Source organism: Bactrocera oleae, chromosome 2 (assembly GCF_042242935.1).
Source record: "Bactrocera oleae isolate idBacOlea1 chromosome 2, idBacOlea1, whole genome shotgun sequence".
NCBI classification, from domain to species: Eukaryota; Metazoa; Arthropoda; class Insecta; order Diptera; family Tephritidae; genus Bactrocera; species Bactrocera oleae.
In genome coordinates, this window is record NC_091536.1 from 60,549,880 (window position 1) to 60,564,753 (window position 14,874).

General features: G+C 32.5%; 1 protein-coding gene across 4 annotated transcripts; it reads right to left on the reverse strand.

The window, feature by feature from the left end:
• Positions 1-3,066: 3,066 nt before the first annotated feature.
• On the reverse strand, positions 3,067-13,497 carry WASp (WASP actin nucleation promoting factor). Of its 4 annotated transcripts, none has more exons than XM_036378372.2 (8): positions 13,278-13,497; positions 12,338-12,659; positions 6,310-6,537; positions 4,661-4,760; positions 4,034-4,578; positions 3,759-3,956; positions 3,526-3,702; positions 3,067-3,451 (listed from the first exon to the last, which is right to left on the reverse strand). In XM_036378372.2, exons 2-8 carry the CDS (start codon positions 12,467-12,469, stop codon positions 3,188-3,190), a joined length of 1,644 nt encoding a protein of 547 aa, XP_036234265.2. In that variant the 5' UTR covers positions 12,470-12,659; positions 13,278-13,497; the 3' UTR covers positions 3,067-3,187. The 4 variants fall into 4 exon arrangements, with proteins under 4 accessions (XP_036234265.2, XP_036234264.2, XP_014092028.3 ...); XM_036378371.2 differs by having other exon boundaries at positions 13,189-13,497; XM_014236553.3 differs by having other exon boundaries at positions 13,031-13,497.
• Between the last annotated feature and the right edge of the window lie 1,377 nt (positions 13,498-14,874).

Below are 14,874 nucleotides of genomic sequence, written 5' to 3' on the forward strand. Positions count from 1 at the left end.
GCATTATTTGTAACCCTGGTTAGGGGTAGTCAGACATTTTAAAAAATAATTATTTTTTTTTAGATTTTTCTTAAAGTCTAATATCTTAGAAATCCGACAAATACTTTCGCGTTATTCGATAGTTACCAAAGTGTTCTCAAAACTATGACTTTTGAGCCGGTAACCACTATAGCTCGAATTTCAAACAAATTTATACAGTTTTTTTTTTAAACATGACAAACTAATGTATGATCGAAGGATATTTGATTTCGAGTTTATAAAAAAAAATATAAGTTAATGACAAAAAAAATATTTCAAATTGTCATTTTTTATGTCTCTGACTACACCTAACCCCTTATGGCAGGATCCCACAAATGGCCGGCTTTATACCCCTCGTCAAATAAACTGGCATAACGTTCTGTGATCTGACCTCTAATAATCTAGCCAACAATCGCAAATAACTTAGGCTTTCCTAAAGATGTTTCTTACTATTTATAACTTTTAAACCCAGAGTTTGACTTTGGCTAATTGTATATTATTTTTGTGAATTCAAAAGACCAGTAGCATATCTTTGGTAAGTTTAATATTTTTTTTATTTAATATATTTTAACTTGGTTAGACATACATATAACTGTAATAAATATGTTAATAATCGTAGAAGTTTCATTTGAAATAATAGTTCATAAAAACAATATTTTATTATAATATATTCAATAATATTTTAGTCAGCAATATGAATGAATGACAGAAATGACATAAGTTGACAGTTATCAAATAATATGCATACATATTATACATTAACTTTATTAAATAGCCGTATAGCAACTAATTCTTTACACTTTAAAGAAATGACTAATTTTTTGCATTAAATGCGTTTTTGTTATCAAGTAACTAAGCTTAACTCATCTTAGATAACTGTTAATATTAGTATTCAACCGACTCAGGCGAAAAATTTCGAAAACGTGATTTTTTCAACTGCAACTTATTTTAATTCTTTCACTTATTATTATACATCTAGAGTTCAAAGGCAAATAAATTTATATGTACATATATGTAAATGTGAGTGTGCATGTTTGCATATATTCTTTACTAATTTTTAATTAACTCTTTTCGTTTTTACTTTGCGTATTTGAGTGCGGATAACTTTTGCTTTTGTTCAATTTTTATTGCTTTTTTGTATACAGGGTGCATCATTATAGCTGGTATAATCACTTTTCCTATATACTTATTATTGTATTATTAGCTCAGTTTTGTTCTGGTCTGATATTGGCCGATATAATAATATAAACATTTAAAACTGTGTGTGTGTTAAAATTATAAATAGTTTCTTATTTTTTAATTGGGTAAATAGGCATCTTTGCAAAAGTGATGTTAGTTAGAATTTTAAATATGATCAAATGCGTATGCTTATTTATTTCGAAGCACTTTACATGATCAATACACATATATAGTTGCAAGTGAAGTAATTATTGTTCTTGCGGAAATGAAACTGACCTCCATGTAAATATTATTTACCTTAATTTGTACATTTTTAAAAATCTATGAATAACTTTTTGGCACACCAATAACTTATTTAGATATATTTAAAATAATGTTTGGAATTAAACTCTTTCAGATTTCAAGGGCTTGCTTATCAAATACCACCAATGAACCCTAAGTCACCCTAAATCACAAATTAAATACTATTTTTGAAGTTTTTTTTTTGTAGTTTGTTTGATTTATCATTCACTCAAAGCTGTGCTTTCGGATATGTAAACGTCTAAAAGAATAACAAAATCAAGAATAATAGACGCACATATGCCATAATAATTGAAAACTATAATTAATGTGAAATTGAAGTGAAGATATTTAAAATATTAATATAATATAATATTAACTGGCTGTAATAATGTTTTTCGCTTTTGTTCTATTTAATGCTTCTTATAAATGAGGAGTAATTATAATGCGTATACACATATGTATTACTTCATTAGGCATTATACTAATAAGTATTTATGTACTGATCTTACCAACTGAGAAAAAAATAATTTTTCACTTTTGGTGTGACAATCATTCCCGTTGTTGTATATTTTTCCAATTGTAAAAGTACTAAAAATGCATCATGCTAACTCACTTACATATGCTTCCTTTCACCACTTCATTGGGTTTACTATGTAATCAGATTTAACTTAATTTTTCTAATATACATTTATATATTTTATTTTTGTACAGTTGTTAATAGTTTTCAAGTCGACTTTTTCTTATGTAATACAAGTTAAACTTTGTTTTACTCCCATGAAACATTCCCTAAGTCTATCACTTGTTTTGGATTTCTCCATAAATAGAATTAATTTTATATCTTTATACTAACATTAGCTACCTAGGAGTTAGGTGAAGAATTTCACTTTTAATTGAGCAAGGATATGCAATTTACATCTATACTGTGTATGTAAGTATACTGTCAACAATTAATTTAATGATATTTTTTCAATAAATATTTAGTATTACGGTAAACAAATCAACTAAAAAACTGAAAGATGTGCTGGCATGGTATAGCGATTTAATCTTTATAACTCCAATGCTACTCTATTTGTTGTAAAATTACAAGAAATTGCAATTTAAACCTTATCTATACTTTTATTGATATTTTTTTCTGTTGTCGTCACCAGTATCCAGAAACCAGAACTTAAATAAAAACAAGAAAAAAACCCTAACTTCGGCAACACCGAAGCTATAATACCCTTCACAGGTGCATGCTATAATAGTAATTTCTAAACAATTTCTTCGGAGATTATACCATGTCGATTGTTAAATTTGTATGACAGCTATATGCTTTAGTCGTCCGATATCGGCGGTTGCGACACATTTCAGATCGATATCTCAAAAACTGAGGGACTAGCTCGCGTATATACAGACAGACGGACATGGCTAAAAGGTTTCAGCTCATCATGTTGATCATTTGAAGATATATTATAGGGTCTGCGACATTTCCTTCGGGGTGTTACAAACTTCCTGTAAACTTCAATATACCCTGTTCAGGGTATAAATACGTAGTTATAACAGGTATATACATAGAAATATTGAATAGAATTTGAGCAGTCAACGAAATTTCATTGAAATATTGGACTTTTTAATGTATTCGTTTGCATCGAATATACATGTTTTTCATTGTTAACGTACAGATGTTTACATCACAACTCTATTGCGAATGACTTATACAATTTAGCATTTAATCCTCCCATTCATCGTCATTACCTGACGAATCGTCGTTTTCATCATCTGACGGCTGCATGACGCGTTCTCGTTCGAGCAATGCCCGCCTTAAGGCGACCGCAAGAGCATCGCTACCGGCGGGACCAGTGGCGTCATCGCTATTGCGATTAGCTGGTGTGCGATCGTGCGACGGTTTTAATTCAAATCCGCCGCGTATTTCGGACATAAGATCACTATGAGAATCTCCACTGCCGGTGCTGAGTGCAGCCGTATCTACTTTCTGCAACCATTCAAATGAATACGATTATTTAATTAAGTATGTACATATAAAATGACTTTGATATTTTTAAATACCTTTAATGTCTTGCCCTTACGTATACTCTCCAGGAGCGCACTACGAACGTCTGGTACAACTGGCAATGGTGCTGTTGGTCGCTTTTTTTCTACCGCCGGTGCATCAGTTGTATTTGTTAATGGTGACTCAGCTATTGCTGGTGGTGGAGGTGGAGGCGGTGGCGGAGGAGGAGGTGGCTGTAAATAAAAAAAATTACCAAAATACTTTTGGGGGAAATTATTGGGGAACTTACTGCTGCGGCTGGTGCAGCCACTATGGGTTGAGGTGGTGCTGGTGGGGGTGGAGCAACGTTTATGGGTGGCGGTCTAATTGGTGGTGCTGGTGCACGTGTCGCACCTGGCACTGTTGTGGGCACCGGAGGAGGTGGTTGTCTTGCCGGAGGCGGTGGTGGTGGTGCAGTTCTTTGGCTTACAGTTAAACCGTTTTGTTGCTGATCGCGATATAATTATTTGTAAAAATTAGTATTTTTATTGATAACGGTTAAATGTTTTTTTTTGTTTAACTTACATGCTGGTGACGGCTTGGCACAGGTGGAGGCGCAGCGGGCGCAGTCGATTTTGGCGACTCAACCCGCTCTGATTTCACCGATGCTAACACATTATTACTCTGAATAAAGTCATAGATGAACGCACGTGTATCTCGATCTTTCAGCTCATTCTCGGATACGCCAGCTTTGGCAAAAAAGCTTGTGAGTACTTCGTCATTTTCATTTCCCGTTATATCGAAACCCTTATCTGCATCCCAACCGAGATGACTTATGTGCACAAAATTTGTCGGTGTACTTATATCAGCCTTAGTAACTTTCCTCTTTTTGTCCTTGCCGGATGATGAACCCGAGAGACCAAAACTACTGCTGAGAAAGTTCTTTGAGGTTGCCACCGGGTTTGGTCCGGGAGTTAGTGTAACCGAATTAATTTTTTGTGGATGGTTTCGCAATTGCACGGTAGAATCCGTTGTCGTTTGACTGATCGCAGGGGATGGTCTCGTTGGGTCCCTGTTAACTGGCGGGGGAATGTTTGGAGCTGCTTGCGCTTTAGCACGGTTCCGCTTTTCTGCACAAAATATTGAATAAAAACATTAATAATATTTTTATATTAAAATTTTTTAAAATTTGATAGAACGAAGAGGTCTAACCTAATTTCTTTCGATTTCTCGTTTCAATTGTTGTGTCCACAGCCCTATAAAATGCATCGCACTCCTCCTCAGAAACAAAATTCAAACCTACGTGACCATCCTGGGGAGAAAGGGATATAAGTTTAAATAGTAGTTTCATTATCTTCGATATAAATCTCAATATTAAATTACAATGATCTTTTTAAGTGGATATTATAAACCTATAGTATGTTTTTGATTAATTATAATAGTTTTGTTCACCTAACGGCTGTTTGTATCACCTAAAACTAATCGAGCTAGATATGGGATTACATATATAACATATATCTAAATGATCAGGATCAGGATGACAAGACGAATTGAAATCTGAGTGACTGTCTGTCCAAACTATAACTTGAATAAAAATTGAGATCTCCTAATGAAACTTGGTACACGTATTGCTTTTTAAAAAAAAAGTGATAACGAGTTCGTAGATAGGCGTAATCAGACCATTGCCACGCTCACAAAACGGCATTAATCGAAAACCTATGAGCACTAAATTAAGATAGGAAGATATAAAACTGTAAAATTAGGAAAAAACAAGAAAAAACGGTAACTTCGGTTGCGCCGAAAGGGTATTATACCTTCACAAATACAAAGGCCCCTTACAAGAACTTGATTCCGAACGTTCAATTTATGTGGCAGCTATATAATATAGTGATCTGATCTGACCAATTTCTGTGGAGAATAATTTGTTGCCTTAAGCAATAACTCGTGCCTAATTTCGTGAAGATACCTCGTCAAATAAAAAAAATTTCCATGCAAGCACTTTACTCCGATCCTTCAGTTAATATGGCAGCTATATGCTATAGTCATCCGATCTGAATAATTTCTTCGGAGATTACATTGTTGTCTTAACTAATAATCCGTGCCAAATTTCGTGAAGATACCTCGTCAAATGAAAGAGTTTTCCATACAAGCACTTCATTCCGATTGTTCAGTTTGTATGGCAGCTATATGCTATAGTCATCCGATATCGGCCGTTCCGACAAATGAACAGCTTCTTTGTGAGAAAAGGACAGGTGCAAAATTTCAGATCGATAGCATAAAAACTGAGGGACTAGTTTGTATATATAATATACAGACAGACGGACATGGCTAAATCAACTTAGCTCATCATGCTGATCATTTATGTATATATTTTACAGGGTCTCCGACGTTTCCTTCTGGGTGCTACAAACTTCGTGGCAAACTTAATATATCCTGTTCGGGGTATAAAAAAGGCGTTGCTCCGCTCTTCAATAAATTTAATGTACCGGCAGTGTGAAAATTGTTAAAAACTAATAAAAGCGCGATAAATCAATAACTAAATACTCCAGAGACATTAAATTTTACACCCAGAACTAAACAATGGGCGTGGCACCGCCGTTAATTCGACAAAGTTCGAAACAAGATTATGAAAAATTATATTTTTCAAAAGTAATCCTAAATACAATGAAATATTGATTTTTTCTAGAAATTTTAGGCAAATTTTTTGTAAATTTGAATTAGCTTAATAATCTGGTTCACTATTAAGAATTTATTTTTTGGCAGTATTGCTTATTTTTCCAATATAAAATAAATTATTTGTAACTACGAAATGTTTATTTCTAATGGTATTTAACGTCTATTGATTTATATATCGGACTTACTTGGCCTTCGAAGGTGAGAAGAAAAGGTCGCGCCTTTATCATTTTCATGGCGTCGTACAACTCATGTTCCCAAATCTGTTCGTTTTTTATTAAACAGTAAGCGCGTAGGAAATACGATCTTTTCGCGCTATCTTTTACAAAACACACAACACCAGTATGCTTCTTCTTCCAATGGGAATGTGCGGAACCTTCCGTCTTGTATATCTGCACCACGGCTGTGTTTAACGTCTGAAAAACAACAAAAATTACAATACAAAATCGATTAACTCCCTATAATTTCACTTTCATTTTTTGCACAATTTTTCCTCAGCCAATTAGAAAGTCATTATAAAGAGGAAAAAATATACAACCATTTAGTTTGTTTTGTTTTTTGACAACCTTTGTTTGTTTGATCATTAGAAACTCTCTATATGTAATTTTATATTTTAAAATGATGTCTGCCGGCTATCCGCTTATCTTTACCGATTCACCGTACTGATGCGTCTAAACTCTGACTATGTACTTTCAATTTCATTTAGCCACTTTGGATACTAGCGTCGTGGCGATCGATGCGCGCAATGACAGAAGCAATGGGCCTATTGAGTGAATTCGTATGGTAGTCATAATATGGGTATGTATGGGTAGATGATCGCTTATATACATAGTACATATACGTATTAATGCTTCGGATGAACGTGCACAAAAATCGTTACTTTTGCATATCAATGCATTTTAATTGTAAAGTGTCAAGGCAACATTCACTTGCAATTGACCAATAAAGATGAACAGTGAAAAGAGTAATCTTAGCGTTTACTAGTAGCGTGGTGCCCGAGGTGCGGAATGCGCATGCGCGCGACCATCAGCGGTATGGGCTACCGTTTTTTATTCGGATTTTGGCATTGTGTGCACGTAAAAATAATATCAGCATACAGAGAAACGTTTGACAATGTCAATGGAACTTGTGCACAAAATACAACAACAAAAAAACCAACATTATAAGCGTAGTGCAAGGCGTTGAATAAACTGTAGACAAAAGTGTACTATGAGTTGAAGTTGTTCACCAACCCAGCGGTAAATAGAATAGTATTCGTATTAGCGAAAACATACATATGTAGGAGACTAGCTCTGAACATCAGTTTTACAACTTAAGGAAAGAAAATAACAATATAATGCGTAACAATCGGGACGGAAACATATTGCAACCAGGCTAAAAACTCGTGTACATATGTATGTATTTATTTAGAGTATTTTGTCGGCCAATTGTATTTCCGTGTTTTCGTACAAAATATAACTCGAAAACATAATTACCAATTTAGTTAAAGTTTGAATATTACGCTTTTATGCACTTTGATGGGGTTATTTCAGCTTGTGAATTTCAAAAAACGATTTTTTTTAGCATACCACATACAGGGTCCGGTACCCGAAGTGAAACCAACTTCGGACTGTTCGCACAGCTGTGCGTAGCCATCAGCTCTCTATAAATTGGCTAAATGTGTACAAGCGCACAAAAGCATTTTGTCAAAGAGTTCGCAAAAAAAAGTGATCAGCGATGGAATTCACACGTAATAGTGTAATTGCTTTATATTTAGCTGGAAAATCACAACCACCGATTGTTCATGAGCTCAAACAACTTAATGTGAATAAAGCTTTTGTTTATCTCACTCGTTATAATAATACTGGTAGCTTTACAAGTTTCAAAAGGCCCACGATGTCATGCCGAAGCAGCAGCAAGTTAGACTTGAGAGAGCGAATCTTCGGCTTCGCTTGGCCGATAGCGGTAAAATTCCGAACATTGTGTTTTTTGACGAACATTTTTTTCCAATTGAGCAATTTATAAACTCTCAAAACGAAAGGGGTTTAATTGATCGACCGTTCATACGAAAATGTGAGTCATCGGTTGACCGCCAAGAGACAATACCCCCCACAAGTAATAGTTCGGGCCGGTGTAATCGCAGATGTCAAAGTAAATGTGACATATTAGCGGGAAAGTATTCTGAAGGCAGCTTTGAAGCCGTGGGCAGACAAACATTTCGGTCGCAGTCCATGGATCTTACAACAAGACTCGGCACCGTCTCACAAAGCGCGAGTGAAACAAAAATGGCTGAAAACCAATATTCCGAATTTCGTTTCGACCACACAATGGATCTGAAATTCACTAGACGCTAATCCAATGGATTATTCTCTCTAGGCTATTTTGGAGAGCAAGGTCCGAAGTAAATAATACAACAGTCTCAAGAAGCTACAGAAAGCCATTGTCCGTGAGTGGGTCAAAATACCGGAATGTCACGTGAATTTTCAATTATTTTCATACATTCTGCACTTTGAAGTAAATAAAAAATAACTATCCAAACCGAATTTGTGGCCTTTTTAATAGGTTACACTTAGAGTTCCGGACCGTATTTATGTCCTTATATTTGAAAATATTCTCTGCAAATACAATAGTTTCGGAGATATGAGCGTGTTTGTAAACATTTTTTAAGTTATATAATATAATGGATTTCAAAAGCTTTAAACTCGTTTTTCTCGAAACGATGTTTTCAGAGTCTACGACCGACTAAACCGATCGGCTTGAAATTTTGACACGAACTTTTTTTACTACATTTGTCAGAAAATGATAGAAGAAAAAGGTTTTGACAATAATTTCGATTTTTAAGCCACTCTGCCACGTTCGATCATTACCTGTAATATTTTTTTGGGTTTTTGGATTTTAGATAATTTTACACACTTTATTTTGGGGTCCTCCTGGAGATTGGCTACAGGATAATGGGAATCCAAATTTTTTCAAAAAGAATCGTCGATTATTTAAGAACATTAAATTCTTTTAATTCCCAATTTTTTTAAATTTAATTATTATATACCACATGCTTAAAAAAATAATTCACAAAAAGAGAGTTTTCTCTGATTTGCAAGTGTACATATTGAGTACACATTGAGAAATTATTACAATTATAGCCAGTTAACTTGTTGTTAGCTAGACATGTACAAATGGAAGATTATCTCAATCACTATACAAAGTCTTATTTGTAGTAAATTATAGATAAATGTAGCAATAAATATAATATTGACATAAACTAATGTGGACCAGTAGCGTCTCAAAGTGAACGATCCTTGCGCTCCTCAAAAACTGCCGGCTACACACTCCACACAAGGGGTAGCAACACAAAAACCTGTACATAATAAAACTAGTGTTTATGTGCGTACAAAAGTATGTACATATATTTGTTAGAGCTACTTATGTAATGTTATAAAATATGCAACGTGTTTTTCCGGAGCTAGTGATGAAAATGGCATAACAAGTAAATGTATTTAAGGGGTTAAGTGAAGATAACATTATTTATGTTAGCTAGTCAATTAGCTTGTATAGTATATATGTAATAAAATTTTAAATGCAACGGAAATTATCGACGACCAGTTATCGATTATCTATTTCAAGAAGTTCTGCGTTATATTAGGCGTCGAAGTTTCCTAATAAATAATTAATTGTGAGTTTGATGTGGCTGTAGCTTGCATAAACAAACATTTTGTAAAAGAAAACGACCAAGTCTACCAGAACGCAACTGGATTTCTATACGACCAAAACACCGTTATCACGACAACATTCCCAAAAAAAAAACATTATTTTAAAGTTAAAGTTTAAATAACAATTTTTCCCATATCTTCTACTAATTGAATTCTTTAAAAATATTTATGACTTCTAATATAAGTAAACTAATAATAACAACTCAAACCTAGTCTTAAAAATTTATCATTTGGCACAAAAAAACTGGCATCAATGCAAGGTTAGCCAAGCTTCTAAACTTAATTATATCAGTGAGCATTACAATAATGAGTTGTTTACCTGACACTCAAAGTGCCTTTTGACCCATTGCTGTTGTGTTGCTCTTTGTGCTAGCTTTGCGTTTGGATGCGGCAAATGCAGTAGGCCAACCGGTCTATGTGTGGCGCCACATTTTTGCCTGCATTTTGTCCAATCAATAAATTTGTCATTGTATTTTTGCTGTGTAAGTGTGTTTTTGACCTTGCTTGAAAATGTTGTTTTCTATTGTGATATTGGTGCAATTACGAAATGACAAATGTTATGTAATATTTCTATGTCGACAGTAAGTCTAGTTAGAAAAATTACTGAAAAATATATGATTCTTATCAGTCAATATTTGTTCTATTCTGGTATTTTGTGTTGTGTATATTTTTATGGAAACTGTTAAATAAATAAATTCTCGTTACGCCAGACAATATATGTAATATAGATATGGACTAAAATTTTGATAACTTAAAATTCAGCATGTTGAAGATTTTATAGAATAACAATGTGGAATATGTTTGAGAATTTTGAAATTTATATAATTTGCCAAAATGAAGAGGACAAATGGTTTTTGAATACAGCTAAAATGGTGTCTTGTTTGAAATATTATTAACCGTATGGTTTTTGGGTACAGTACTTCTTGGCTATCGACAATATTTTTTAATTTTTATACATACTTATAAACATGGTGGAATAGAAAATAATACCATATTCATGGTACATTTAGTCACATTTTTCTTAACTCCATGTCAAAAATCACACTAAACAAACAAATTTGTAACTTTCTGATAAGTGTCTTAATCATTTTAATTGTTTTCGTTTGTGCGTTTTATCACAAATATTGTTCATGCATACTAAAAACTCGTATATATGTAATAAAAATATTTTAAATGTAGTAAGTGTATTGTACTCAAAATAAAAACTTATTTTCAAGAAAAACTTGGCAACATATATAAAGTATCAGCTTTAGAAAAGTAGGACAGTGATCTTTAATATAACTATCAACTAACAAATCGGATCAACGTCCCAATATAATCAAATTGAATAGATAATTGTATATATTGATGGCAAACCAAAGCCTATTAATGGAGATATTCCTATAGGTATAATAGAAAGATCACATAACGTGTATTTACGTTAAAATATATATGTATATGTACAATATATATCATATGATAGAGAAAAATTGTGTGAAAATCGATAAGCCACAGATGTGATTACACAGGTGATTTTTTAAGGCCAATGTCGGCCATGAGCTCGCACTTATACACCAAGCACCAGCGTGAACTCTATAGCTTAAAACATATGAGTTGAGTTGATATTTCTTTCCCGCATTGTAAAACCAAACCAAAGATACAAATTTGATAGGAAAAACTTAGGAAATTATATTTATTTTGCTATATGCCCTTGTCTTTTATAAGTACAATAGTTGGGTGTTATTATCTACAATAAATACCAAATTTTAATTACAATGATAATTTAAATTTTAAATTACTCTAATTTCGTACTATTACCTAAATAATTTAAAAAACCTTATTTTCCTTTTCATGTTGGGATTATTTGGATTCTGACTGTTTGAATTGATTGCATATGTTTTCTGAGAATTCTAATATAAAATACACAGATGTTTTTTTTTGAACAATTATTTAAAAACAGAGGTGTAATTGAAAGTCTTCTTCTTATTTCTATAAAACCCTTTAAACAAAAACAACAAAATTCACTTTTAGCTGATTTTAATGGTGGAAAGTAAATAAATATAGCGAGTTTTATAACTTATCTTATCGCACTTCTGTAATTAACCAATTGCGTTCATACATTCATGCAAACATATAAGTTAAATGGTTTGTAGATATTGATATTTTCTAATCTACACATACTGTTGCATACGTACATTGAAATCTACAATATATATGTACATAATATTATAAGTGCGGCTCAAATCATTTCAAGATAAGAACAGTTACGATATAAGAAATGACTTCCAATTTTAATGTTCCACGCAAATTTTTTTTTATTAAATATTTTATGTTAACTTTTTATGCATTATAATTTCTGCAAAAAAAAAAGATTAATATTACGAATATTAACGAATTTTTGTTTTTCGTTTTTTGTTTTCTTGTTTTTTATAGTTTCATTGTTAATTTTTATTTTATGTTTTTTTTTTAATCGGACCTTATATGTGAAGTAATATTTTATAGCTATGAATAATAGTTAAACGAAATATATGTTGTTGTGCATACTACTCACCTGACACTTTTTGCCCAACAAACTGAAGACAACTTCATTCTCTTCCCTGGTCAATAAGTCACTAGATGCATTCATCTTTGGTCGCGTGCCCGACCCCGCATGCCCCTCTTGTAGTCTCATAGTTGAACTCATTTGTAAGTTTACTTATTTCCGAATTATTTTACTTATTTAAAGTAATACAAGCTTCACGTAATTTATATTAATATTTTATATAAACTAATAACAAATAAAGCTATGGGATCTCTTTTGACTTTTGTCAAGCATAACGCTCAATGCTTAATATCAATTTAATTTGAAGTACTGATCAAAGTTTCAAAACCATCTACAAAAAGACCGAATTACACTTTCAATATGCAGAAATGGAATGACATGAAAGTAACAAAAAAAAAAAAAATCAAACGCAAATTACTACTAATAAGTATTATATATTGCTAAAAACCAGTCAGTCTAGTGACACACGTTTCGTCACCAACTGAAAAGTTGTAATAATTAAAGGTGCTGAAGAAGCGGCCCAAATTGTAGTGAAATAAGCTCTGCTGATACCGTTGAGTCACTACCAATTCCACCGTCACAATCTATTAATTTTTTGTTTAGTTTTAATACACTTATGAATATACTCTTGCCCTACTACAATAGAAATTCAATATATTTAAATATAAATATGGCATAATCCCTCTTTGGTAATATACTGACCAAATTTAATGTAATATAGTTAAAGTTAATCTAATAATAACTAATATGTATTTTTCTTTGAATCAGCATTTCTTCATGTTTTAATTATGGTTTTTCAGTGGGCGTGGACACGTTGTCTGCAATAAATTTTTAAGTTGTTTATGGTGGAAGATTATTACAAAAGCAGTATGCCACTTATTTATAGGCCCAGAACCATTGATTTTTCGGGGTTTTTTAAAGATTTCTTTATGAGTAAAGTTGTTTGTACAATTCTCTATTTTGAATTTCACGTATAGTATACAAGTTGTTCTTTGCTTTTCACATTATGACAGGTTTGATTTCGATAATTTCTCAAAATGATAAATTATCTTTAAAACATCTAATTTTTTTTATTGTCGTTATTTAACAAGCGATCCGCAATAAGAAGTTGTAAAACCAAAATGCAAACGAATCGAAAAATTTTGCAATAAGAAACTTTTTATTAGAAATTTTTCACCACCGACATTAAACGTCAAACTCTAATTGACAAACAAGGTAACGGAATGAAATGGGCACATTCACGAATTGCTAACTGAAACATATGAAAGCAAACTTAGACGGACTGACATAGGCACCATAGAAGAAATTTTTTTCATGGGTTATTGATTCCAAAAGTATTGAATAGTTGTTCATTTTAGTTTATTAATAAGCTGCGATACAAACATATAAAATTTTCTAAATGCCTTACTGTTATGTTCTGATTCCATAAGTTCGGTTGTAACATTTTTACAGAGTTGCATTATGAAATGTTCACAAAAACCATATTTGACATTATTGCCAACACTTTGAGTAAAAAAATAAAGTTGTAATCCTGCTAATATGGTTATATTTACTACCAGATAACTTCTTTGCACATAATTAAAGTCTTATTTAAATTATTCAAATAAAGTGAAAAGTTTGTAACCATACGTATCAATATTAACCTATAAATAGTTACCGATAATAAAACGGAATCAAAGTTTTATTCACAACTATTTGTAAAAAGTGTTACCAGAGTTCTTAAGAAAAATAAATTATTTTTTATAGTTACAATATTTTTTTTTAAACATTTCAATAGCACAAATAACTTAATAAATATTTAAGTATTATCAGCAGACAACTTTTAAACAAACTGTCAGGAATTTCAATTGAGACTAAAATAGAATCATCGAACCAAAACTCGTAGTAATAGTAATTTTAATTAAAATATGTAATTAATATTAAAAATAAGTTATAAAATAAAATAAGTTAGAATTTTGTTGCAAAACCTTTAATTGCGAGTACGGCAGCGCACCTTTTCGGCATAGATTCCATCAGAGCATTACAGACTGAATTCGGTATTGAATACCACGCCTCTTAGACTATTTCCCATAGTTCCCCCTTATTTCGTGGTTTAATGGGTTCCAACTTTTCCTTTACAATCTTTAACATATTTCCTATATAATTTAAATTCGGAGATTGCACCGGTAAAGTCATAAAATTGATTAACTGATCCCGTAGCCAAGTCTTGACCACATCCGAGTTATACGTCGGGTCATTGTCATCCTGGAACTGCTAAAATAAAGGCATGTTCCATTCAGCATAAGTAAGCATTACATCTTTGCTATCACCTCCGTGTTAAAAAGTTTTTGCCTGGGACGCGGGGATTCATTTCAGCATTGTTCGGACGTCGAACCCAAACTTTTGCATCGATACATATCATATTTAATTTTGGTTCATCGGACCAAGGATCTTACGACACTTTTTTCGTATTTGCTTCATCGGTCCTATTGTTATGCGCTGAATCAAAAACAATCCTATTGTTCCGCTGTCTATTTGTCAACAGTGGGACTTTTCGAGACAACTCT

Bases quoted from the DNA above. Each gene is read 5' to 3' on its own strand.
- WASp (XM_036378372.2), bottom strand. From the start codon at position 12,469: ATGAGTTCAACTATGAGACTACAAGAGGGGCATGCGGGGTCGGGCACG. The intron at 6,538-12,337 runs GTGAGTAGTATG...GTTGTTTTTCAG, and splicing joins TGTTGGGCAAAAAGTGTCAG to ACGTTAAACACAGCCGTGGT. The intron at 4,761-6,309 runs GTAAGTCCGATA...CTTTCTCCCCAG, and splicing joins TTCTCACCTTCGAAGGCCAA to GATGGTCACGTAGGTTTGAA.